The 25,830-nt window shown below is 58.9% G+C and overlaps 4 protein-coding genes and 2 non-coding genes across 7 annotated transcripts; 4 read left to right on the forward strand and 2 right to left on the reverse strand.

Moving 5' to 3' along the window:
* SHFL (shiftless antiviral inhibitor of ribosomal frameshifting) lies at window positions 1–4,357 on the forward strand. Its single transcript, XM_030300284.1, has 8 exons — window positions 1–281; window positions 774–897; window positions 1,091–1,140; window positions 2,381–2,419; window positions 2,610–2,759; window positions 3,089–3,192; window positions 3,323–3,477; window positions 4,051–4,357. The coding sequence occupies exons 1-8, from the start codon at window positions 261–263 to the stop codon at window positions 4,278–4,280; spliced, it is 873 nt and encodes a 290-aa protein (XP_030156144.1). The 5' UTR covers window positions 1–260; the 3' UTR covers window positions 4,281–4,357.
* ANGPTL6 (angiopoietin like 6) lies at window positions 4,316–10,715 on the reverse strand. 2 transcript variants are annotated; one of them, XM_030300131.1, is made up of 6 exons: window positions 10,464–10,715; window positions 7,237–7,819; window positions 6,383–6,560; window positions 5,644–5,831; window positions 5,288–5,558; window positions 4,316–4,757 (listed from the first exon to the last, which is right to left on the reverse strand). In XM_030300131.1, the coding sequence occupies exons 1-6, from the start codon at window positions 10,691–10,693 to the stop codon at window positions 4,567–4,569; spliced, it is 1,641 nt and encodes a 546-aa protein (XP_030155991.1). In that variant the 5' UTR covers window positions 10,694–10,715; the 3' UTR covers window positions 4,316–4,566. The 2 variants fall into 2 exon arrangements, with proteins under 2 accessions (XP_030155991.1, XP_030155997.1); XM_030300137.1 differs by having other exon boundaries at window positions 10,471–10,548.
* Window positions 10,667–19,835, forward strand: LOC115503862. The gene is given in 15 exon segments (XM_030300367.1): window positions 10,667–10,753; window positions 10,947–11,069; window positions 12,706–12,888; window positions 13,001–13,171; window positions 13,672–13,773; window positions 13,975–14,025; window positions 14,130–14,300; window positions 14,958–15,034; window positions 15,236–15,343; window positions 15,444–15,567; window positions 15,681–15,759; window positions 15,870–15,999; window positions 16,076–16,236; window positions 16,319–16,405; window positions 18,496–19,835. Coding segments are annotated over 15 exon segments (2,736 nt in total). The 5' UTR covers window positions 10,667–10,708; the 3' UTR covers window positions 19,620–19,835.
* Window positions 13,819–13,905, forward strand: LOC115509522. Its single transcript, XR_003967409.1, has one exon. It is a non-coding gene; the product is annotated as a small nucleolar RNA SNORD105 (small nucleolar RNA).
* Window positions 15,082–15,161, forward strand: LOC115509529. The gene has a single exon (XR_003967415.1). It is a non-coding gene; the product is annotated as a small nucleolar RNA U105B (small nucleolar RNA).
* EIF3G (eukaryotic translation initiation factor 3 subunit G) lies at window positions 19,833–23,888 on the reverse strand. Its single transcript, XM_030300245.1, has 11 exons — window positions 23,787–23,888; window positions 23,605–23,651; window positions 23,072–23,155; window positions 22,878–22,966; window positions 22,670–22,729; window positions 21,746–21,850; window positions 21,463–21,652; window positions 20,643–20,750; window positions 20,403–20,539; window positions 20,217–20,323; window positions 19,833–19,935 (listed from the first exon to the last, which is right to left on the reverse strand). Exons 1-11 carry the CDS (start codon window positions 23,804–23,806, stop codon window positions 19,920–19,922), a joined length of 963 nt encoding a protein of 320 aa, XP_030156105.1. The 5' UTR covers window positions 23,807–23,888; the 3' UTR covers window positions 19,833–19,919.
* Between the last annotated feature and the right edge of the window lie 1,942 nt (window positions 23,889–25,830).

Here is a 25,830-nt window from a genome sequence, read left to right on the forward strand (position 1 = left end):
GCAGGGTGCAGACCCCTGGCGCCCGCCTGGGTCTGGGGCGCAAGAGCAGAGGCGGAGCCAGGGCGGAGCCAGAGCGCCCCGTCCACCCCCCCCCCACCCCCCGCAATCGAAAGCGAAAGAGGGGGCCGGGAAGGAAGGGCGGGGCCGCCCGGAGGCCCCGCCCCCTGCCCTGCGCGGCTGCTGGACCGACGGGCGCGCCCGGGTAGGGGGGCTCTGAGCGCGCAGTGCGGACCCTCGCGGGAACCTGCGCCGCCGCCACCATGTCTCAAGAAGGTGTGGAGGTAGGAGATGGCTACGGATGGGCCGGGGTCTCTCAGGAGACTCTGGGGAGGGGCCGGGGGCGCGGAGGGGGCTTCGCAATTTCTGGAGACTCCATCCGAAGCCTAGACCTTCACCCTGGCTGGCATTGGCTCCCCTCAGAAAGGAGAATGACCGCCACATCCCCCAGAGTGAAATGCGGCCTCCTCGAGGAAAAGCGGGGGCTGCAGGGTCAAGGGTCAGGAGCCAGAGGTTACCTGGCCGGCCTCTTCCCCTAGTCTGGGACGCTCGCCCCAGTCCGCTCCCTCCCCCAATGCCCTGTGGGGACTTTGGCTTTTTCCAGGAAATGCCGTAGAGGGATGGCGGGGGGAGGGGGAGGGATTGGGGCAGGGGGGGCGGGGGGGAGAGGCCAAAACCGAGGGTCAAGTTCGGGCTGGGAGAAGGATGCCTAGAGATGGGGGAGGGGCGATTGCTCCTCTCCTTACCCGATCGGAACCCCCCTGTGCCCACCCCAGCTGGAGAAAAGCGTCCGGCGCCTCCAGGAGAAGTTTCATGGGAAGGTATCCTCCAAGAAGGCGGGGACTCTGATGAGGAAATTTGGCAGCGACCACACCGGCGTGGGGCGATCCATCGTGTACGGTGAGCAGGCTGGGGTCCCGGTCCTGGTAGGGGTTGGGCGTGGGGAGCACGCAGGAGAGGTGTGGTCTGTGTTAAGGGTAGGAAGAGGCGCTGAGATCATCTCCTGGGGGGGGTCTATATTGGGACTCTGGGGACCCTGAAACTCCCACAAGATCCTTCAAGGACTTTTACTTACACTTACTCTCCCCACCAGGGGTGAAGCAGAGAGATGGACAGGAACTGAGTAATGACCTGGATGCCCAGGTAAACTGCCCCCCTCCCTTCAAAGGATGGGGTGACTGGGGAGGGGGAACAGAAGGGACCTGGCCTATCCATGATGAGCCCCTTCTGTGCACCACCAGTCCCCAACTCACGATCCACATTGACTTATTCACCTTTCGGTAATGTGTTAGACCAGGGAGACTCAAGCTGTAGGCACTCATTACATGTTGATGACGTTAAGTAGGGGAGAGAGGCATGAAACTAGGCAGTGAAATGAATCAAGATTAATGTCATTGTAGAGGACCCCTGGAGGTCAGGAAAGGCTTCCTGCAAGAGGGAATAGAGTAAGCAAAGGACACCCATTCAGGCTGGGATAAACAGGAGATGGGAAGGAGAGAGGGGCTGGGAACCCCATGTAACGGATGGATGGATGGATGGATGAAAGGCTTTGAGGCACAGGTGCAACACGGTCACTTGACCCCTTAAATGACTTTGGTGGCTAGTGCAGTGTGGATTCCACCTCTTAGAGTTGCTAAAGAGTGTTAACAAAGTACACTATATTCTTTACAGTTACACATGTAAAGGGTATGTTAAAAATAATAGGAGGGGACTCTGGGGGGGTGTGGCTGGTTCAGTCACTGGAGCATGTGACTCTTGATCTCAGGGTCATGGATTTAAGGCCCACGTTGCGTCTGGAGCCTTCTTAAAAATTTTAAAAATGAAAACAAACAGTACTAGGAAAGAGCGCTTCCGCATGTTGTTTTGAATTTCATCACCCTATTGATCCATTGAGACAAGTCCTATTATTTACCACGTCCATTTTACAGATGAGGAAACTGAGAGAGTGACTAAGTCACTTGCCAGGGTGACAGAGCAAGCAGGCAGCAGCTGGGATTTAAACCTTGGCCACCTAGGATCAGAGCTGGGCTCTGAGATGCCCCTCATCAGGGATGCGGCTCGTTCTGCCGCGCTCCCTCAGGGTGATCTCGGGCAACCCCTCTCCCAGCTCAGAGCCGCGGTTTCCTCATCTGAGCAGTGGGGATAATAGGTGTGCCCCCTCCCCTCCCCCTGCTCTCAAGGCTACTCTAAGGATAACTGAGGTCATGCGCCTGGCCCTCTAAAAGTGGACACTGGTCAGTCAGCGCCTCCTGAGCTAAGGACACCCTAATCACATGGGGCCAGGACCCTGCCTCCCCACGCAGGAGCCCCGCCCCCAAGACACATTGGTAAAAAAGAGGTCTGAGCTGCATCCCCAGTTTCTGCCCCTGATGTCTCCACCCAGGACCCACCAGAGGATATGAAGCAGGACCAGGACATCCAGGTGGGTCCAGGGTATGGGATGGGGGAGGCAGAGTGAGGAGGACATTCCCAGGGGATGGTGGGGGATGTCCACGGACAAGAGGGAGAGATGTTACAGGGGCGGGAGAGGCGACATATCTGCAGAGGAAAGAGGGCTGAGGTGTTTTTGTTAGTGGAACAGGCGTGACCATCCTCTTGTCCCCATCCTGCAGGCCGTGGCGACCTCCCTGCTGCCACTGACAGAAGCCAACCTCCGCATGTTCCAGCGTGCGCAGGAAGACCTCATTCCGGCCGTGGATCGGCAGTTTGCCTGCTCTTCCTGTGACCATGTCTGGTGGCGGCGCGTACCCCAGCGGAAGGAGGTGATAACCCGATCCCCATCCCCAGTATCTGAACTTCTGACCTAAGAATATCGACCCTTGACCCTTGACCCGCAGTCTCAGAGCTCAACCTCCATCTCAGACCCCGCCCCCCAACCCTGAGTTGGACTTCTGAGCTCCTCCCCGACCCCAGAGCCTGTCCTCTGACTCCACAGTTCGACATCTACCACAGAAATCAAACCTGACCTCGAAACCACAACCCCAAGTCGGGCTTCTGAACCCCCCCCGATCAGTGGTGTGCACTGTGGCCAGGGTCAAGCTACCGGGGCTCACCTCTGACCGCAAGCCTGCCCCCCACTCTGCACACCCAGGTGTCCCGGTGCAGAAAATGCCGAAAGCGCTATGAGCCGGTGCCTTGTGACAAGATGTGGGGCGTGGCTGAGTTCCACTGCCCGAAGTGTCGGCACAACTTCCGGTGAGGGTGCTGACCCCCACCCCACCCTCCACGCCCCCTCCCCCCCACCCCCAGCCCTGCCCTTCCCTTCCCTGGTCCCACCCTGGCCCGGGCCTCACCTTTGGACCCTCACGGCCCTGCCCGCCCCCAGGGGCTGGGCACAGATGGGGTCCTCGTCCCCCTGCTACGGGTGCGGCTTCCCCGTGTATCCAACACGGATCCTCCCTCCACGCTGGGACCGGGACACGGACCGCCGCAGCACCCATACCCACTCCTGCTCGGCCGCCGACTGCTACAACCGGCGAGGTGAGGGCCTGCCACGTCCCCGTGACCTCCCTCGCTCTGGGCGGTCTATGTGACCTTGACTCCTGGGACATCTGCCTCCCGGGCCCTAAGTACCAAGGTCTCTGCCTGCTTCTTCCATGTGCCTCCTAAGGCCTCAGTCCCCAGAGCCACGTAGCTCATCCCGTGACATCAGCCTCTCCTTTCACATCTCCCACGCACCGGCCCCCCCATCGATCTCCAGGCTCCAACACCAGACCCTCCCCCTTGTAATACCCATCTCCCATGGCATCAGCCACATTCTGTGCTCTTGACCCTGAGACTGAGTGGTTCCCCCTGTGTCCTCGTGACCTCTGCCACGGTCTCTGTGTCCTTGGTTCCTGTTTTGTCTTCTGTAGTCTCAGGCGATGCCCTTGTCCCTGGGTCTCTAGTGGCTTCAACACCTGCGACTTTCATCTCTGAATTTCCTGTAGGTCTGGCCCTACGGCCTGTAGCCTCAGCCCCTCCCCTCCCGAGTCCCCATGGCTGCAGCCCCTTTGCCCCCAGAGTCTTACGTGGGCCTCAAGCTCCATGACCTCAGAACCTCTTCCTCCCCAGAGCCCCACGTGCCTGGGACATCCTGCGCTCACCCCAAGAGCCGGAAGCAGAACCACCTGCCTAAAGTCTTGCACCCCAGCAACCCCCACATCAGTAGTGGCTCCACTGTGGCCACCTGCCTGAGCCAGGGGGGCCTCCTGGAGGACCTGGACAACCTCATCCTGGAGGACCTGAAGGTGGAGGAGGAGGAGGAAGAGGAGGAGGAGGGCGAGGGTGGGCATGGGGAGTGACCCCGGACAGGTGCAGATGCAAACCGGACACAGTCTGTGGATATTTTGTGTTGTTATAAAATATGAGCTCAAACTGAGATCGAAATGCCCTCGAGGAGCCATTTGGGTCTGCGGCATTGGCAGGGGGATTCCTGGGTCCCGTTTTCAGGACCCCAGGGAGCAGATTCACAACAGGAGAGTGTGTGGGACGTGACCCACACTAAGTCACAAAGCAGGGGTAGCCAGGATGACTTGGGCTCCTGCTGACAAACATCCTCTGGGACCTGGGGGACAGATGGACAGACGGTCACAGCCTCAGGGGCCGGAGCAGCATGGCAGCCTTCTTGAGAGAGTAAGCCCCGCCACGAAACTCAGCCCAGTAGACCCCATCTTGGTAGCGGCTGCGGTAATGGCCACCACGGTGCCACACGCCATTGAGGTTGGAGTGGGCACAGGCATGGTACCACCAGCCTCCCCGCTGGTACAAGGCACAGTTACCTGAGGAGAGAGAAAATCCATGTCCTCTTACCAGAATAAAAACCTCTACGAGCATCTCAGCGCGAGGCTTTTGCCACGCGTCCCCTGGCCCTTCCCACTCTTAGTGAACGCAACCCTGATCCTCTCTCCTCACCAGATTAAGAGCCCTGGCCCCTTTCTTCTTTAGAGTAATAACTTTAATTCCTTCCCTATCCCCCTACCAAAGTACACGTTATACCTTTTCCACTCTTTCTGAAAACTAGAAGCTCTACCTTTATCAAGGGAAAAATCTTCCCTACTTCCTTTCTGGAATAAGACTGCTAGCTCTCCTTGCCTTTCACCAGAACAGGGGGAAGCAACTGCCTCATGAAAGAAGGAATCTAGGCTCTCCGTCCCCTCACCAGAATAAAAGTCCTCCCCTCTGTTCTCTTGCTTACCCTGATCCTTACCAGAGGGAAGTGTCACTCCACTCTTTTCATTCTTTGCATTCCCTCCCTAGGAGTCCCTCCTCCCCTGTCCCCACTCCCCACCAGAATAAGAGCTCTGCTTACCAGAATAGGAGTCTCGATCCCTATCCACGGTGCTGAAAGGCTTGTCATTGTGCCAGGAAAGAGAGTCTCCAGCATCTCCATGGTACTGGCCAAGCCGTAGGCGATAGTGGTCACTCTCAGGCTCCAGGGAGAAACCATCATAGTGGGCACGTGCACTACGCCCTCCCCAATCCTCCAGGAGCACCAATAACTCATGGTCCCCACGGCTGGTCAGCTGATGCACAGGTTCCAGACCCAGCCAGTATTCTCCATCAGGCTGCCCGAAGCCCACCTGGCAGGACAGGAAAGTCAGCAGGTCAGAAGCAGGTCCCCTCCCCGACACAGCCCTGCCCCTGCCCGCCCACGCCCACGCCCACCTTGTAGTGCTGCCAGGTGGTGAAGAAGTTGACAGAGCCATCTTGCCGCCTTTGGATCACAGTCCAGCCTCCACCCTCCAGCTGCTGCTCACACCACGCCGACCCCACGTGCCGACCCAGTCGCAGTTCATACACACCACTCTGCCTGTGGCCTGACCGGTGGGCCTCTGCACAATCCTGCCATGGGCCTGTGGGTACAGAGATAAGGGGAAGGCACAGCCTGGACCAACCAACCCCTTGTTGGTATATAGATCTGCATTCTTCTCTCATCCCCTCACCAGAACAGCAGTCCTGCCTCTCCCATTCCCTGGCCAAAATAAGAGCCCCAGTACCCATGTCCTTACCTGAGTTAATACTCTGGGTCATTCTTTTCTCACCACAGCAAATGTGGAGCCTGGGGTACTTAAATCCTGGTTCTAAAGCCTCACCAGAGTACAAATCCTGAACATGACCCTCTGAGCTCGCTTAAATTCTTACCAATAAGCAGTCCTAAATTCCCTGTCCCCTCACCAAAAGAAAAGCCTTTCCTATTTTCATACCACAGTAAGGATCTTGGTCTTTATCAGGATGAGAGCCATGGCTCCTTGTTCGATCACCAGAATAAAAGCATCATTTCTTCCAGTCCTCTTACCATGAGAGAAATCTGCCATTAAAATCCTGGCTCCTATTTCCATCTCCTCACAATGCACTGGGAACTCCCTAGCTTCTCACATCCCCAACATTCCTGCCCTCATCTTACCTGTCGGTTTGGTGGGGACAGCAGGGTGCCCTGCAGGCACGGGAGAAGCCAAGGGCCCCTGCTGTCTCAGGGTCTGGTCTCTCAGGGGCTCTGGAGCCGGGTCTAGCCTCCTGCTGGTATCATTAATGCCACCCACCAGACTGACAGGAACCACAGGTACCAGGGGCGGTGGCAGGACCTGCGGTGACCAAGAGACTCAGATGTGATTGCACTAGCCTTCAGTTGAAAAGACACTGGGCCCCTAAATCTCCCAACACCCACGTCCCAGCCCTAGAATGGATACTTCCCAAAGCCTAACTCTAGCTGTCAAGAGCAGCGCTGAGCTTAAATTCCTGCTCTGGTGTTCACAGCTTAACTTCTCTGACTCTGACTCTCCTTTTCTGTAAAGTATCGACGGTAAGAGTACCTCCAACAATGAGTATTAGCTTACTGAATGCTCCCAACAGCCTTGTGAGGTATGGGTTGTCACGGAGCAACAATCTTATTCAAAATTAGGGCCAGCCATGTTCCAGAATTAAAAATAATATAACAGAAGTTAGAACAGTAGCACAGGGTCTATATTTATATCACATAACACCTCCCTAACATGGATCCTTGGTCTTTACGTAATAATAATATGCTTGATTACAGGCACTATGAATATTTATATTAAGTGGATAAGTAAAGACTTTAGGTAGTCGCCAGTCGCGTTCTGATCCAAATGAGCTGTGGAAGGAGAAGCAGGGATCTGGTATTTGGAGCTTTTCGGATTTCAAAACTGCGTTTCAGAGATCGTGCGTGGGGTTGCAAGAGCCCCATCTTACAAATGATGCAAACAGGAAGTGGCTACGATTCCTGGCCAGCTTTAAGGTTACCTGCTGCTGCCCACCCGTGCCCCCCGGGCACAGGCGCTCCAGGCGGGCGATGAGGCCACTCTGCTGGGTGACCAGCTGCGCCAGCTCCCGGAACTTGACATCCAGCTGGTGGAAGCGGGCGGCGGCGCGCTGCGCCTCGGCTGACACGTTGAGCACGCGCTCCCCAAGCAGCGCCAGCAGAGCAGCGGGCTCCGCCCCCGGTCCCGGACCCGCCCCCGGCCCCGCCTCGTGCTGCAGCTGCGCGCGCAACTGGCCCAGGCGCGCGCTCAGGCCGCGGCTCTCTTTGCGCAGCGCGCGCACCTCGCCGGCCACGGCGCCATCCGCCGCCGCCAGCCGCTGAAGTTCGCGCAGCAGCTCCTCGTGGCGGCCCACGCGCATGCGCAGCGCTGCCACCTCGCTGGCGTTCACGGCCTCCGCGGCCGGGCGCGCGGCGGTCGGCCCGCTCCAGCACACGGCGCCCGTGAACTTCTGCTGCGGCAGCACGAAGGTGTAGGTGCAGCGCGGGGCTCCCGCCCGCGCCCACGTCGCGCCCAGCAGGAGCACCAGCTGCAACGTGCGCAGCTGAGGCGCCGACATGGCGGACCTGAAGGCAGAGGACGGACAGGAAGGAGGGGAGTCCCGGGAGCCTAGCCGGGCCCCCAACTCTCGGGTTGCGCCAAACCCGCGTTGCTCCAGGTCCCCGCCCCCAGGCTGAGATGCCCCAGGGATCCCACCCTGGCCTTTCCACTTGGTTCCCGGCGCCCTGCGGGACAGCATGTCATGCATTCATTCGTTGAGTGCTTGCTGTGTGCCAGCCACGGTTCTAGGGACTACGGTATGGAACAAAACACAAAACTTCCTGCCCTGATGGGCAAGAAACAAATAAGCTATAGGGATTAACAGAGTGTATTAGCCGGTGTTAAGATAACGGGAAAACAGAGAGATGTGGAGATCTGGGCCCTGGCAATTTGAAAGGAGGGAAGACCTCCTGGAGGAGGTAAGGGAGGAAGTAATGAGGATATCTGGGGAAGAACAGCATCCCTGGCAGAGGGAACAGCAAATGCAAAAGCCCTGAGGCTAGACCGCGCCTGATGTATTAAAGGAACTTATGGGGAGGCAGGAGCAGAAGGAGAACGGGTGAGAGGGGTGAGGTGGGGTGAGAGATAAAGTCTCACTAACTCAGTCTAGTAGCAGAGGAGGCCCCATTTCCCCCAATCCCAGAGTCATTCCTGTCTCCTCTTTTTTCACAACAGATCCAACCTATCAGCCAGGCCTGTCAGCTCTTCTGTTTGGACCCTGAATTCCTCCACATTCCCCCATGCTCACCCCCCACCATGATCCCAGCTCAAGACACCATCTGGATTTCCTTACATCAGCTGCCCCCCAGGCCTCCAGTTGTCTGCCATCAGCCTCTGGTCTGTTTCTCCCACAGCTGCCAAAGAATCAGGTCATGTCTCTCCTTTTCCTAGAGAACCCTTTGTGGCTCCCAGCTCACTCAGAGCAAAAGTCCAAGTCTTCCTGCGCCCCCACAAGGCCCTGCACCCTCTTCCTGTCCCCTCCCTGCCCTCCTCTCCCACTCACCCCTCACTCACTGTGTTCGAGGCACACTGGCCTCCTTGTTGCTCCTCAAACACACCAGGCACAGTCCTGCCTCAGGGCCTTTGTACTTGCCCTTTCCTCGGTCTGGAACATTCTTCCCGGAATTTTAACATGGCCTCCTCTCTCTCCTTACTCAGGTCTTAGCTCAGATGTCCCCTCCTCAGAAGCCCTCCCTGACCACCCCCGTTTAGCGTTGCTCCTCCTGGGCACTCTCTATCACAGTCCCGCTTTGTCATTTTAGCATTTGTCTCTCTCTGGAATTGCCTCGTTTGTTTGCCGGTGTTTATTATCTGAATTCCTCCACCAAAATATCCGCTCGCAGAGACTGAGCCTGGGTTTTGTTCAGTGCACGCCCCTCAACACTCACATGCCCCAGCTCTGTCGTACCCTCCCAAGTGTTGCCCCGCTCACACAGGTGAGCTCCTATGCATGTACTGTGGCCACCTCCCTGGCTCCCCTTGTCTTCTCTCTCGGGGTTCAGCCGCTTGCAGCCTCTCAGATGAGGACACACAGGCCTCTCACACGCACTTGCCAGTACTCAGAACACGTCTCCCACGTCCACACGTCACCCCTGTCTGCCCCAAGTTCCACTGTGTCCAAACCCACATGTCCGGGTGGCCACACGCACGGGCAGGTGCCTCGAGGTCTTCAAGGTCACACACATCACCTTGTTCACACATTCAGCAGACGCTCCTTTTGTGCCTATTGTGTGCCAAGAGCTGGTCCAGGCAGCGGACCCGCCCAGGACCAACACAGACAAAATCCCTGCCCCCAGGCAGCTGACGTCCTGGATGGGAAGATGGATGGTGGGTAGGTCAGAGGGTGGTAAGTTGTTAGAACACTTAAGTGGGGATGCGGGTGGGGGTTCTGGGATGAGAGGCCTTTTTTTTTTTTTTAAGATTTTTTTAATTTTGAGACCGCAGGCACGCGAGCAGGGGAGGTGCAGAGAGAGAGGGACAGAGGGAGAGACAGGATCCCAAGCTGGCCCTGTGCTGTCAGTGCACAGCCCGATGAGGGGCTCGATCCCATGAACTGTGAGATAGTGACCTGAGCTGAAATCAAGGCGAGGATGTTCAACTGACTGAGCCACCCAGGTGCCCAGAGGGGCCGTTTGAAACAGAGGGGTCAGAACTTACTAAGAAGAGGACACTTGAGCCAAGACCTGAAGGAAGAGACAAGGGTAAGAGCATTCCAGGCACAGGGAGAAGCAAGCCCTGAGCTAGAGCCTTTGAGGTGCCCAAGGAATAGCAGGGAGGCCCGTAAGACTGGAACAGAGCGAGCAAGGGGGAGAGCAGGAGGAATGAGAACAGGGAAGGGACGGGGCCAAGCGTGCAGGGTCTCGTGGGCCCCAGAAGGACTTGGGCTTTCACTCTGAGTGAGGTGCGAGCTCCAAAAGGTTCTGAGCTGGAGAAAGGCATATTTGCTATCATATATGCACGCCAAGCTGGAGCTCTCCTTGCCCCCTCGTTGACGACACCAGGCCCCCCACGACAGGGATGGACCACACCCCTTGGAGCCAGACTACATGTGTAACATCCACCACCTTTCCAGGAGCTCAACCTGGGGTGAGAAGGAGGCCTGGAGAAGCCCGGGTCGCCAAACAGGTAAAATCGGCCTCCCCCTGTCCTCATGCCCTCCTTCCCTCTCACCTCTCACCTCTCAGGACCAAGACCCTGAGTCCAGCAAGGCTTGCAGCAGACGAGAAGTCCCAGGAGGAGCTGAGGGTCCAGGAGGAGCCTCTGAGTGAGGAAGGGGAGAGGCTGGTGGGAGAGCAGGAGGGAGGAGGCTTGGTAACCACCCCTGTCCTCCAGAGCTTGGAACCAGAGCCGTGGTGCTGAGACCAGGAGCTCCAACTGTAAATATTTATCATTTCTTGCATGAGAACCGAGGCAGAATGGCCAGACCCCCTTGCCCAGGCCACCAGGGCCTGATAACACAGGTCAGTGCTCCGGATGTTCCCCCCACAGCAGAGCACAGAGCGTGGGAGGCTGCAGGCCCCGTGAGGCCGGGGGGGGGGGCGGGGGGGGGAGCGGGGGAGGACACAGACACACCACAGAGAAAGACAACAGGAAATGTTGGCACCTGCTGCCGCCAGGCGTGCCTCTAAAATCCACGCCTTCTATCTCATTTAGCCTTTGCCTTCACAACCTTTGCTCCTACGAAGCCTCATTTTACAAGAGGGAAAACTGAGCCTGAGGGAGGGTAAGTGGTTTGCCCACAGCCACACAGCTGGAGAACGGTGGAACTCAGCCCAGGTAACTTGGCTCCCGCACTCACACACATATACCCTGACCTGCCACACACCGTGTGCCCACAACAGGGCAGAAATCAAGACACACAGGTCTCCAATGAGACAAACCACTGCACGGAGCCACAAAGGTAGGCATGGAATCTGTGTGTGTGTGTCTGCGGATTTGCCCGGCGCAGGCACATATGAAGACACGGCTGGAAACATAGCACAGATTCTGGCAGCGACACACACACACACACACACACACACACACACACACACACACACACCACGACTTAAAGGAAAATACCCTGTGGGCAGAGTGGGGTCTCACACTGGCAAGCACAGAGGCACTAACCAGGTAGACAGTGAAACCCTGGTCCCTGCCCACTTGCCCACCACAGTGTACATGTTCCCATTTGTCTCCCACGTACACTGTCACATCCTCAGGTCAAATCATGCAGGGACAGAAAACATGCGGTCATTCCTCAGAGGTACAAAGGGACCCCCATAGAGCCCCCCCAGAGCCTGGTCTAGGGTCTCCCACCTGCACAAAGGCCTCACTGACCTGCAGACACACTCTCAGGGAGCAGCCTCCTTCGCCTGGTTCCTACTGTCCTGAACTCGTAACCCGAGTGGACTCCCGGGCTGAAAGAGGAAATGGTCGTCCCAGATCTGAGAGAGGCTGCCAGGCTGGGCTCCAGGCCTGGGCTGGGGCCCCCCCACACTGGGCCCCTCGGCCCCCCACCCGCAGCCCCCTCCAGCTTCCTCCATTGGCAGCAGAGAAGAAACCTCATAAGTCACAGAGAGGGACTGACAGATGAGAGAGAGAGAGTACAAGAGACAGAGAAGGGGAGAGACATGGGAGGAGATGGACAGAGACGGGGCGGAGGGGGGGGGGAATTAGGAAGAGGGACGAGAAGAGAGAGATGGGGATAGAGACATAAGAGAGATGGAAACTTGAAGGCAATGAAAGAGACAATTGATGGCAGAGACAAAGTGGGGCAGAGGGAGACAGAGATAGGAAGAAGACAAGGATGGGGAAGGGGAGATGGAGGAGGGGAAGAGGAGAAAGAATTGGGAAGGAGAGACAGGAGAGAGGAAGCAAATGGGGGAGGGAAAGCAGATGGTGGAAGGAAACCTATGGGACAGGGAAAGAGACGTTGGGGGCGTCCCTTTTCCCCACCCCAAGGTTCTGGGGAAGAAGCCAGAGGCCTGAGGCCAAGACTGGGGCTTTGAGCGGAAACCGGGAGGGGGTGAGTTATTCACAAAGCGCCCGCCTTGCCCTAAGTTTCCAGAAGGTGATGTGGAGTTTCCATCTCTCCGCCGCAGACAGGGCCCCCGGGGAAGACCGCTGGCCCTCAGGAGCTGGGGGCCTATATACGTAATTGCTATGCTCTACCCATTTCTCTGGTTGTTCCCCAAGTGCCTGGTGCCTTTGTGCCAAGCATTGTGCATCATCTTTCTTAGTAAGTGGATCAGAGGGGAAATGAGTACCATCCTCTCTTTAGAATACTTGTAGGAGCCTCAGAGTGCATAAAATGGCTGTCAAAATCGCCCAGCTGGTATAAATGAGCCGAAGTAGGATTCGAACCCCCAACTTATTTCTCCGAAGCCGGCGCCGCTTCGCTGAGACACTGGCCCCCGCCCGGTTTCCATAGAAACAAGCACCAGGTGTCTCCGTAGCAACCCCTCTGTGGCTTTCTGCTCGTCTGGTGACGTCACCGCGCAGTTCCGCCTCACGTCGTCACCTCGCCGGCGCCGGAAGTGAGCGGCGCGGCGCCGGAAGCCCCCGGCAGAAGCGTCCCAGCGGAGGAGTTGGCGGCATGGGGCAGTCGGGGCGGGTGAGGCGCGGCGGCCTGGGGGCGAGGGCGAGGGCACGGGCAGGGCCGGTGGGGGGCCGGTGGGGTCCCTGCGGAGGCCGTGGCGCTGACCGCTCGCCTTTCGCCCCTGCAGTCCCGTCACCAGAAGCGTGCTCGCGCCCAGGCGCAGCTCCGCAACCTCGAGGCCTACGCCGCGCAGCCGCACTCGTTCGTGTTCGCGCGGGGTCGCGCGGGTCGCGGCGTCCGGCAGCTCAGCCTGGACCTTCGTCGGGTCATGGAGCCCCTCACCGCCACCCGCCTGCAGGTCTGCACCTCCCACCCCGCCTCCATCAGCCTTTGGCCCCGTCTTCGCCGCTACGGAGGTGGTTCCAACCGCAGAACCGCGCGAGCCTTCAGGCTCCCTGCAGGAGAAGGGGACCTTTATGGGGACCATCGTCCCTGCCTCTTCGGATTTTGTGGGGCAGCTGCGAGGGGGCGCAGATGAACCCGCTTTGGCTGGATGTCTAAGACTGGTGGTTAAAAAGGGACTAGAGTTAGCAAAGCTAGAGTGGAAACTTGGGTTCTCTCAAAGGCCTGGAGAAAGTTAACTAACGCCGCAGGGCCCAGGTGGCTCATCTGCAAAATGGGCCAGGCACAGTAAACGAGCAAATTTAAGTCGGGTTAGGTCCAGAAGTCAAGAACATTCCACTCCTTTCTTTCTGCGACAGGTTAAATTCAAGAAGGGGCATAAGAGCTTCAGCTTATAGCCCTTGCTCGGGGAGAGGATACCTAATGATCTTTCCATTTTGTGTTTGTAACTCTCAGATACGAAAGAAAAACACTCTGAAGGATTGTGTGGCAGTGGCGGGGCCCCTTGGGGTCACACACTTTCTGATCTTGAGTAAAACGGAGACAAACATCTACTTTGTGAGTTAACACCCACACCCCTTATCTTCTCCCTGCCCTCCTCCTCCCCCAACTCTCACGATGAACCCATATGCCTCTGAGTTGCCATGATTCTGGCTTCAAAGTAAACGCTCTGAAGAGATGGGGCGGAGGATCCCACTCCCTGCTGCCTAGCTGGACACCTTGACTCTGACCAATCCTTTTGTTTTGTTTTTCCCGTAGAAGCTGATGCGCCTCCCAGGAGGCCCCACCTTGACCTTCCGGATCAATAAGGTAAGGGTCAGAGGTAATGAGGGCCACGTTGGGTAGAGGACGAATTCAGGGAGGGCGCCAGCCATGTGTGGCTGTCAGGCCTCACTCCTCCCCCCGCCCTGCAGTACACACTAATGCGCGACGTGGTCTCCTCCTTGCGCCGACACCGCATGCACGAGCAGCAGTTTGCCCATCCACCCCTCTTGGTGCTCAACAGCTTCGGCCCCCACGGCATGCATGTGAAGCTCATGGCCACCATGTTCCAGAACCTGTTCCCCTCCATCAATGTGCACAAGGTGGGCTGGGCCTGGGGCGGTGGCGGGTGAGGGTGGAAGGGTGGACAGTAGGTACCACACGCAGGCCCTTGGCTTGTTTGCTCGGTCCTTGCCTCTCAGCGCGGAGGCAGAGCGCTCCGGCTCCTGAGGTCACATCTCCCTCACGTGTTCGTGACCCTGGGGTAAGAGACTCCCTCGTAAGCTTTCTTCCTCTCTGAAAGGTGGAGAATGATCCTGATTGTCCTTTATTTCTTGAGTGGGGATTGAGTATTAGCCTGAGCAGCGTGCCAGGTAGTTGGGACACCAGTTGACGGATGGGGAGACAGACTGACAGAGGGGAAGTCATTAGTCAGAGGTTAGACGCAGAGGGCAGGACTGGGTTTTTTAAGCTGTCTGGCTCCAGAGCCCTAGTTCCTAATCCCTGGCACCAGCTGGTCTCAGGTTAGGCCTGTTAGATGCTGATCATCAGGGAGCAGTCCACCCACGGTGTGGACGGCTTCGGTGGGCCTCAGAACCAAGAACTCTAGCCAGTGCGCCTGCCAGTCCATTAGTCCCCCCAGTGCCACATCTCCCTGCTGAGAGATTTCTGGGACAGGGCCAGGGCCTGCTGTGGCTCCAGCACACAGGGAAGCCCGTGGGCAGTTGACATGTTGCTGTGCCCTCGCCTCCCCCTTCCAGGTGAACCTAAACACCATCAAGCGCTGCCTTCTCATCAACTACAATCCTGACTCCCAGGAGCTAGATTTTCGTCATTAGTGAGTACTCTTGTTGAGGGGCGGGGGGAGGGGAGGAGGCAGGGCTTCCACGTGTGGCTGATGACAACGCTCCTGCTGAGGCTCTGTGACTGTTCAGTTTCAAAGTAAACGCCCTGACGCACTGTGGAAAGGGGAGGGGGGCAGAGCTGACCTCCAGTCTCAGGATCCCTAACCCCCCTTCTCACACCCTGGGTGTTGCAGTAGCATCAAAGTCGTTCCTGTGGGCGCAAGTCGTGGGATGAAGAAGCTTCTACAGGAGAAGTTCCCCAACATGAGCCGTCTACAGGACATCAGCGAGCTATTGGCCACGTGAGGAGGGCACTGGGTGGGGAGATCACTACCGCGCCGGAGACCCCGGAGCTGTCCCAGGAGCCTGGGATCCCTACTGACCAGTGTGTCCTGTGCACAGGGGCGCCGGGCTGTCCGAGAGTGAGGCAGAGCCCGATGGGGAGCACAACATCACGGAGCTGCCCCAAGCCGTCGCGGGACGCGGCAACATGCGGGCCCAGCAGAGTGCCGTGCGGCTCACTGAGGTGAGGCCCAGCCCAGGGCAGGCCCAGGGTCAGAAGTGACTTCCTCTGGCAGTACCCACCCCCCTTCCCCCCGGCCCTGAAGAAGGACTGACTCGTCCCCTATGTCCCTCCAGATTGGGCCCCGGATGACACTGCAGCTCATCAAAATCCAGGAGGGTGTTGGGGAGGGGAACGTGCTGTTCCACAGTTTCGGTGAGAATGGGGCTGGGGAAGCAAGGGGCTGGGAGTCCAAGGCCCTCACGGGTGGGTCGCGAGGTGCACTGACACATCTGGGTCTCTGTGACTCGTCTCTTCTCGCTCAGTGCACAAGACTGAAGAGGAGCTTCGGGCCATCCTGGCGGCCAAGGAGGAGAAGCTACGGCTCAAGGCCCAGAGGCAGGACCAGCAGGCCCAGAATGTTCTGCGCAAGCGGGAGCAGCGGGAGGCACACAGGTGTGTGGCCGTGGGCCGTGCAGGTGAGGCAGGGTCTCGGGTGCAGGCCGCCACCCTAAATGATCTCTCCCTCCAGGAAGAAGAGCCTGGCAGGCATGAAGCGGGCGCGGGCAGAGGCCAGTGGGGATAGCGATGCCGAGGACCCCGGCGCCCCCCCAGAGGGGACCGGCCAGCGAGAGGAAGAGGAGGATGAAGCCGAGTATTTCCGCCAGGCAGTGGGAGAGGAGCCTGATGAGGGTATGTGGCAGGGGTTGGTGCAGCTGGGCACCTTGAGCCCGTCCCTGTGGCCTGGTGGCCTTGACGTGGTCTCTCCCCACAGACATGTTTCCGAAGGCAGCCAAACGAAGACGGCCTGCCGGGCCCCCGGGCAAGAAGCAGCGAGGAAGGGGGCAGAGGCCAGATCGAGGCGCTGACCGGAGGCCTCCAAAGGCCAAGGGCAGGCCCCAGCGGGCCCAGGCCAAGCTGGAACGCGGAGGAGCTGCCTGGGAGCACAGGCGGGGCCGAGCACGGCCACCTAAGAAAGCAGTCTGAGGCCAGGCTGGTGCAGTGGATGGAATGCCCCAAATTGGGGCCCAAGAGCCTTTGCCCTGGGCTTCCACCTGGGCCTCCAGGGGCAGCCCTCGGTTTCCTTTCATAAAGGAGCGGTTTTCTCCAACCTCCCACGCTGGCGAATGCTTGATTTCCCGTGAGTCTTGCGTCTGCATTGGGAATGGGGAGAGCTGGAGTCCCGTGGTAGAAAGCCCAGAGGCTCGGGGCCAGGAGCTTCTGGGAACCGGGCTAGGTTCGCGCCCACATCCTGAGCAGTGGACACGCAGGAACTGTTTTGCAGGCGAGGGCGATGGGCAGATTCAGTCTGGTGCCTCGGGGTGTCCTGGGCCTGTCCCCGGCCTAACCCCCCAGGCCCCCGTTACCTGCAAGCCAGTGACTGGGCTGCTCTGGAGGGCGAAGTGTGAGGAGGAAGGAAGCCGGGGGTGGAAGCGAAGCTGGCTGGTGTTGGCAGTGGGCGGAGCTGAGCTGCCAGCGCTGAGAGAAAGAGGGTGGGGCTGCTGGGAAGGAAGGGGCCCGCCACGCCGCTGGTTAGCTCGGCACCGGCTCGGCTCGGCACCAGTGCTCCTGGTGGCGCGGCTTCGGCGCTGGACCCGGAGGCAGGGCACGTGGGCCATGGCTGCCGCCACATCAGGTGAGGGTCCTGGCCCCCGTGGCGCTGCCCAGAACCGAGGCTGGGGGTGGCCGGCTCCTGGGAGGCAGACGGGAGGGACTTAATCGCGTCTGGACAGGGACTTCCTCCCAGGGCGGAGATGGGACGAGGAGGCAGAAGCGTGGTTGGGGAAGCAGTCGCGTGGGGGAGGGAGGGCCGCTGGCTCCTTGCACGGAGCTCGTGGCCAGCCTGCTGGACAGACTGGGAGCAAGCCGTGCACCCAAAGCTGAGGCTAAGTTGGGTACGTGAGAGGGAATCCATTCCAGATCTCTGTTCTGGTCCACGCTGCTGTGTCCCAGGCCTTGTTCTGGGCTCTGGGAAGCCAGTTGTGGGGCACTCCCTGCCCTCAGGAGAGGTCTTCTGGGTTGGGTTTGGCTTTTGTTTTTTTTTCTTTCCTCTCAACAGTGGTCAGATGGAAGCACAGGATTTGCAGAAATAAGGGGGACAGGGTGCAGTTGTGATAATAGAGGGTCAGAATATGCCTCTCAAAATAAAACCCTCTCAGGGCTAAAGACCAGGAGGTGAGTGGGGGCACTGGTGACTCAGGAAGAGAGAATCAGTGCAAAGGCCCTGAGGTGGAATGTGCCTTAAGGAATTGAAAGCCAGTGTGGGAAGAAAAAAACAAAGCTAGTGTGGGAAAGACATAGGGAATGAGTCACAGGGAGATGAGAGGGAGCAGCTGGACGGAGGTTTGCTCCTGGGGCCCCTCCGTGGCAGAGGTGAGCACTGCCTTTTCTTCCCGGTGAGGAGGGAGCCTCAAAGGTGAAAGCCGCCTGATTCGGGTGTCTTTGGGTGCCCTCTGGAGGCCGTGGGGGGAACACGTAGGGAGGTCGTTGGGAGCTGGGAGGCCAGCGCCTCTGGCACTGAGAAAGTGACCGACTCTGAAGGTGGAGGCAGCAAGGCTTGCTGGATTTGGGAGGGCTACGGTGGGGTTGGGGACTCCCCCGGACTCCCCCTCCTCCACGCAGGCCTGGTGGTTGTGGGTTGTCGTTGCTGGCTTATGGCTGTCACGTGAAGGCAATGACGACCTAGTTCTGGAATTCAGGACCCAGAGCAAGCCTAGTAGATATCACCTGAAAGGACTCGGGCTTCTGACGTTTCTGGGCCCGATTTCCTCCGTAAGAAGTTGCTGTGGCTGGTGTCCCCTCCTGGGCATGGGAAGGACTCCGAGAAAGTGCGTCCCCAAAGGGCTGGTGCAGCCCGCCACGTGGTACGTAATCTGAAGGACTGGGCTCCGAAGGCATCAAAAGCCACGCGAGGAGGGACGGCGCTCACTTGGTGACACCATCTACCCACAGGTGCCATACCCTGCCCGACCAACTTCTCGGCCGCCGCCGATCGCGTCCTCGGTCGTTTCCAGGAAGACTTTCTGTGGCCCGTGCTGGTGGTTGAGTTCCTGGTGGCCGCGGCCAGCAACGGCTTCGCCTTATACCGCTTCGGCACGCAGGAGCGGCGCCCGTGGCACCCGGCTGTGGTCTTCTCGGCACAGCTGGCCGTCAGCGACCTGCTCTACGCCCTGACGCTGCTCCCGCTGGCCGCCTACCTCTACCCCCCCAAAAACTGGCAGTACGGGGAGCTGGCGTGCCGCCTGGAGCGCTTCCTCTTCACCTGCAACCTGCTGGGCAGCGTCCTCTTCATCACCTGCATCAGCCTAAACCGCTACCTGGGCATCGTCCACCCCTTCTTCACCCGCAGCAGCCTGCGCGCCAAGCACGCCTGGGCCGTCAGCGCTGCCGGCTGGGTGCTGGCAGCCGTGCTGGCCGCGCCCACGCTCGGCTTCTCCCACCTGAAGCGGCCGCAGCAGGAGGGGGACTGCTCTGTGGCCAGGCCGGGGGCCTGCACCAAGTGCCTGGGGACGGCGGACCAGCGCCTCGAGGCCTACGGAGCCTACAGCCTGGCGCTGGCCACGGCGGGCTGCGGCCTGCCGCTGTTGCTCACCCTGACGGCCTACGGCGCCCTCGGGTGGGCGGTGCTGCGCAGCCACGGCACGACGGCGGCCGAGAAGCTGCGTGTGGCAGTGCTGGTGGCCAGCGGCATGGCCCTCTACGCCGGCTCCTACGTGCCCTACTACGTGACGCTGGTGCTCAACGTGTCCGCCCGGCAGCACTGGAGAGCCCGCTGCCCGGGCTTCGCTAACTCGGCCGAGGCCGAGGCGGCGCTGGATTGGAGGACCTACGTGAGCCACCAGGTGATGCGGGGCCTCATGCCCGTGGCCATCTGCATCCACCCTCTGCTTTACATGGCTGTGGCACCCAGCCTCGGCTGCCGCCCCGGTCCAGGAAGCTGCCTCGGCTGCGGGGAGAGCCAACCCCCCGAGGACGCCGGGAGCTCTGGCCAAGTCCTGCCCCTCAATGTCACAGCCACCCCCAAAACCTCGGGGTCCTAGTCCCCTGAGCTGAGCCGACGACCCGGCCTATTTTGAGCCGCTGCCGCCTGCCCTGGAATCCATCCGAGAGCATGGCAGGCCCCAAACCGCCACTTCCTCCGTGGTCGACAGAAAGACCTGATGGGGGACTGAAGGTGCCCAGGCCAGGGAGGGCAGGAACTTCTGCCTGAAGCCCTGATCCTGGGGAGGGCTGGCCCCCACTAGCCACAGAGCAGGTGACTAGACAAGGTGAATAAACAAGACAGCACGTGACAACCGCAACCTCTTTATTGCCGGGAGCCCCGCGCTCGGAGGAGCTGCCTTCCGCGGGGGCCCTGGGGGCCGGGTGGCTGCTGCTTAGTTGGTTGACGGCCTGAAGAGAGAAACGGGTGGTGAGAACAGCCTGTGGGGGAGGAGTTCAGATCCCAAAGGGAATTCTAAGACTCCTTGCTACATACAACTGGGGCCTCCGTGGCAAGGGGGGGGGGGGGCAGGCTGCACAAGGCGCAGTGGGGCCTCCTTAAGAAAAGGACAGTAAATGACCCGTCCCTCGGAACAAGCTTGGTGGCTATTAAGCTGGCGCAGGGCCTACAGTCTGCCTGAGTGTTGGCTGTGAAAAGGGGGCGGGAGGCAGGGGTGCAGCAGTGGTCTTACTTGGCCCACTCGACATTGAGGATGAGGTGGTCATATCCAAAGCCAGACACCCCGGCGATGGCACGTGCGGCATCCTCACGGCGGTGGAAGCTGATGAAGGCAAAGCCCTGGGGGGGGGCGGTGCAGAGTCAGGGGCACGACCAGGCCAGGCGACCCCTTCCCCAACCCCCACAGCCACCAGCCCACCTTGGACTGGCCAGTGGTCTTGTCCTTCGCCAAGTAGATGCGAGATATGGAGCCAAAGGGCCTGAAGAGTTCCTGCAGGTCGGTCTCGCGAGTGTCCTCGGACAGGTTGGTGACACGGATGGTGGCGTTGTCGTCAGCTGGACAGGCAAGGAGAGGCAGCTGGTAAGAGAACAGCCCTCACCAGGCCCCGGACAAAGGATCGTCACGGGGGGAATGGGAGGCGCCCTCCCGCCGGCTCACCTCTGCGGTTGGGCTGCATAGACTCCCCGCGGCGGCTGGCCCCATCCCGCAGGCTCGGGGGCACGTACTTCCCGGTCTTGTTCTGGGCGGCCTGCACCGGCTCCAGCTCTGGAGGCCAAAGCAGCTGGGTCAGGCTCCACCCGGCGCAGATGAGGGACAGGCCCGCCCCAGGATGCTGGCAGTTCTGGCCCCAAGCCGGGCCAGGCACCGTCTATCAAACTGCATGCATCTGGCCGGTTCTCAGGCCCCGTGGCCACATGGACATAAAGGTCACATCCAGGAAGTCCGAAGAAGCCACAGACGCTGATGCAACCCAAAGCAATCTTAGCTGAGGGCCAGAGGACCGCTCAGCTTCACAACACACAGGAACACGGCAGGGACAGTCCCCGGGTCCCACACACTCAGGCAAGTGCCACACATGCTGCATATCAAGTCACGGGTGTAGAACTGTCTAGACACACACACACACGCGCAGAGCCGTGGTGTCTGTGGCAGACACGGCACACTCGAGTCCACAACAGAATCACAGCTGGTAAGTCTCAAGCATGTGCGGTGTAGACACAGCCGTGGAAAGCAACGGTCTGCCAGCCCCAACCAGAAAGGATGCGCGACATCACCAGCAGTCATCAACCCAGCCACGCTCTCTGACGCACACCCAGGCCGCAGCCAGCCTCGCGGTGCTGACATGAGAGGACAACTGGTGAGGGGGATGGCCCGTCCCCAGACAGCAGGCGAAGACCAAGGACCCTCCCGGAGGTGCACGCGGACCTCCCCACCCCCGCCCCACGGACTGCCAAGCCGCATCCCCAGGCCCGGGCACCTCCAGGCAGCTTCTCCTTCTCGCCGGTGGACAGGCCCAGCTGCTCCGCCAACTCCTTCTGCATAGGCCCCAGAGTGTCCTTGTAGGGACAGCGGGTAGTCCAGTGGTCACCCTTGCAGATGCGGCAGGACACAATCTTCTGGCCCTTGAGCTTGTTCATTGGGTCCTCCTCTTCCTGGCAGTTCAGATCCTAGGCGGGCAGTCAGGGGACGCTCAGAGCGGGACTGCCACACCCCGGCCACCACTGTCACGGCCACTGGCCCTGCCCTGTTGCCCCACTCACCTCTTTGCTAGTGATGAACGTCATGGACACATCGTCACTGACTGTGGTGGTGGCCACGTTGGGCCCCGGTGGGTCAAACTCTGAGTTCCCAAACTTCTTCCAGTTCTGGGCTCGGGGCGGGATGAGGGACAGGTTAAGGCCACGTGGGACCCCCTTCGCTGACATCCCAGACCACAGTAGCCTGTCGGGGCCTGAACATTCTTCGCCCTCCCCCAAAGCCCCCCCGAGTGGTGACAATGACAGTTCCTGTTTCCTAGCGTGTACCACTCCTGGCATGTGCCGGGCCTCAACCTCATGCCGGCTCCAGGAGGCAGGTAGGGACAGCTCTCGGCCCCAAGTTCCAGATGAGAGAGCCAAGGCCCGGCAGGAAGCAGCCGCACAGCCAACCGTTCCCGGGGACCCGTGACAGTAGGTGGGCCAGCTCCCACAGGAAGCGATGCTCGGGTGTGCAGGGGTCACCCAGACCATGAGGGGCCTTGAGCTAGTTAAACAAGCTAGGCCTCGGCCTCCTCCCCTAGGAGACGGGGACCACAAATGCTCCCCGCCTCCCAGGGTTGCTAGGGGGATCCGATGAGAGAACACTTCCCGCAGAGCACTTGGCACGGGGTCTGGCACAGAGAAAGGGCACAGAAAGTTGTGCCAAACGTATTTATCGTCACTTCTTCCCCAAGCGTGCAGCCCAGTCGATCAGGAACTGCTGTGACCACCTCAGGGGAGGGCTTGGCTCCGTTCCTCCTGGTGGACAAGCTGAGAGGACTGAGAATCTAACCCCACTGACTTTTCAGTGCCCCAGCAGAACACACACCGACCTCAGCCGTGCTCCAACACAATAGGTGCCTAAAACTAAAGGCACCAGAAAAAAGGGATTCCTAATTCCTCTGAGCCAGCCCCGGGGGAGCCCCCGAGACAGGAGCAGGGTCTCACCTTCCTCCTCGCAACAGCCTTTGAGGCCTTCCGAGTCTCAATTCTGAAGGTACGAACGATCTGTGGATGGGAGGGGAGAGGCTCGGACTTCCCGTGTCTCTGAGGCACCTGGAGCCAGCCAGCCCAACCCACCAACACACACACGCCGTCCCCTCCCGGCGCAAGTGCCCCCAAGAGCAAGGGCACCCACCTCCTCCCCCAGCCTCACCTTGAACTTCTTGCCGTCCTCATCTATCTTGTACTCCGTCACCGTCTTGATGTTTCCATTGATGACCTCCTTGGGAGGCGGCAGCGGAGCTGGGAGAGAGGAGAGGTGAGGGAGCTGCGCTCCGGGGAATGGGGACCAGGAGGGAATGCCGCTGGGGAGAGGCAGCCCCGAATGGAGCAGAGGTCGCCACTCACCTCCCGGCACTAACTCGGGTTCCGGGCTGGTGTCGCCAGTGGCCAGAGGGATGCCCTTGAGGAGCTCGCTGGTGACACATTTGTCTACAAAAGGGAGTGTGGGGAGGAAGGGTGAGCTGGAGGAGCGGGGGCGCCCGAGACAAAATGAAGGGCCCTTTGGGTGGAGGCCCACACCAGGAGCCCGGGAAGGCGGGACAAGGGCTGGGCGCTGGCGAAGAACTGCCCGGACGTGGGGCTGGCTGGAGTAACCTCGAGCAACGGCAAGGATGGAAGCGGGGGCAGCCCATAAAGCCAGGCGGCGGGCTGCTACAACTTCCTCCCCGGAGCAGCTACGAGGGCTGGGCGGTGGCACGGGAGGAGGGCCGGGCCAGCGATCATCTGAACTGGCGATAGGCTGGCCCGGAGGATGGCGCGGGACAGAGGCCGCCGCGATGGGGCCTACGGGATCGGACCGCGGTGGCAGGGTCGGAGCAGGCGGCAGCGACCGGCCCGGGGGCTGGCTGAGGTGACCGGGGACGACCGGGCATACTCACCGTCCTCGCCCTCCTCCTCCACCTGGTCGGCCCAGCTGGGCTTCGAACTGCAAGAAGTTTGCGGAGGGGAGGGCTGGGTCAGCGAGGCCAGGCCCCCGCCGCCTCGACGTACCCAGGCCCCATGGTGCTCCCTAGGCCCCCCAGCCCCCCTCCCAAGGTTCGCTCCGGGACCCCCGACTCACTCAAAGTCTCCAGTCGGCATTTCACGAGCCTCTCCACGCAGCCCAAACCCGGGCCAGAGACCGGAAGTGAAGGGAGCACGAGACTTCCCGTGCCGCCTAGAGCGGCCCGGCCGCAGCGCCCACAGCGCCCTCTGCGGACGGAGGTGGAGATGCCGGCTGGGTGAGCCGCTGGGCGCGGGCCCCCAGTCTGAGGGGAGGAGCGATCCATTTACCTTTGAGAAAAGTTTTTAAAAAACGTAATAACTATATAAAGCTCACTTACTGAGAGCTTACTGTAGGCCAGGCACCGTGAGGAGGAAATTATCATTTTCGTTTTGCCGCTGAAGAAATCAAGGCTGGTCTTCCTAAGTCTGGGAAGAGTTTTCCTGATTCCAACGATCAAGATGTTCTCTCCCTCCTTTTCCATTTCGTTCTCCCTCCTAACATTCTTGGCTCTCCGATGTGACCTTTTCCACTTATTTGTTTATTGCCCAACTCTCCCTTTAGAGTATTATTCTCAGTGGGAGCCACATGGCTCCCAAGGGGGCCAACAATAATTCTTGGCCTTAGGTATTACAATGGCTTGTGGCCCTCCAAAACCAACTCTTCTAGACAAGGTCTTTATTTTTTTTTAAGTTTACTTATTTATTGTGAGAGAGAGAGAGAGAGAGCAAGAGCGAGCAGGGGAGGGGCAGAGAGAGAGAGAGAGAGAGAGAGAGAGAGAGAGAGGAGAGAGAGAGAATCCCAAGCAGGCTCCACGATGTCAGCCCATAGCCCAACTCGGGGCTCTATCCTACGACTCTGGGACCCATGACCCGAGCCGGAATCAAGAATCAGATGCTCAACCAACGGAGCCACCCAGGCGCCCCAATGCAAACTTTCTGGGTGGAAATTCGACAGACAACATCCACTAAAACTTGAAATGAACATATGTGTATTTTGTTTTATGGTGGCAAAGACCTACAATATTCTATCAGTTTTAGGTGTGCATGATAGCGATTTGACAATTGCACAAATGCAGCATCCACAAGAAGTGCAGTCACCATCTGTCATCATACCACGTTATTCCAATATTATTGACTGCCTTCCTTATGTTCTCACCACCGTGACTTGGTTACTTTAAAACTGGAACTTTCTACCTCTCAATCACCTTCACCCATCTCACCCATATCTGTTTCTTTAGAGCAAGCAAGTCATTCAACCTGTGAGAAAACTTGCAAATGCATGTGAAGATGTAAAAATTAGATACGTGTGCAGTCTCGTTCGTGACAGAAAAAAATGGAAATGCTATCTGTCTGCTCATAGGTTAAATAGATTACAGTATATTATGCCACAATCTGTGTGATGCTCTGCAGTCTTCAAAGAACCGGATCCATTTGTGGTTATGTTTAAAGTTTATCTAATCTCTGCCCCCAACATGGGGCTCGAACTCATGACCCCGAGACCAAGAGCCACATGCTCTACTGACCGAGGCAGCCAGGCACTCCCGATTTGTGGCTTAAAAAAAAAAAAATCTCCAAGACACGAGGAGGGAGCAAGATGTAAAATGGCAGATGATATAGGGACCCATTCGTGTAAATGTTTAGTAGCACATATAGGTAGACACATGCGAACTATTTTCCGAAAAGAAATCTCAAACTGTGTCTGAGGGATGCTCCAAGAGGAAGGCATCAGGGGAGGAAAGCTTGTTTTTGTTTGGACTTTTCTCCTATAGTTAACATTTTTTTACCATGTGTATACGTTATTTTGGTTTAAATAAAGGTATACACATAAAATTACGCACTTTATGCTTTTTTGGTTTTTTTGTTTTGTTTTGTTTTGTTTTTGAGAGAGAGCATGAGCACGGGAGGGACAGAGGGAGAGGGAAAGAGAAATTTAGGAAGGCTCTATGCCCAGCACAGGGCCAGACATGGGACTCAATCCCGTGACTATGAGAGCATGACCTGAGCTGAAATCAAGAGTCGGACACTTAATCGACTGAGCCACACAGGCGCCCCGGAATAGTTCTTGGGGCGCCTGGGTGGCTCAGTCGGTTAAGCATCCGACTTCGGCTCAGGTCATGATC

Source organism: Lynx canadensis, chromosome A2 (assembly GCF_007474595.2).
Source record: "Lynx canadensis isolate LIC74 chromosome A2, mLynCan4.pri.v2, whole genome shotgun sequence".
In the NCBI taxonomy this organism is placed as follows: Eukaryota; Metazoa; Chordata; class Mammalia; order Carnivora; family Felidae; genus Lynx; species Lynx canadensis.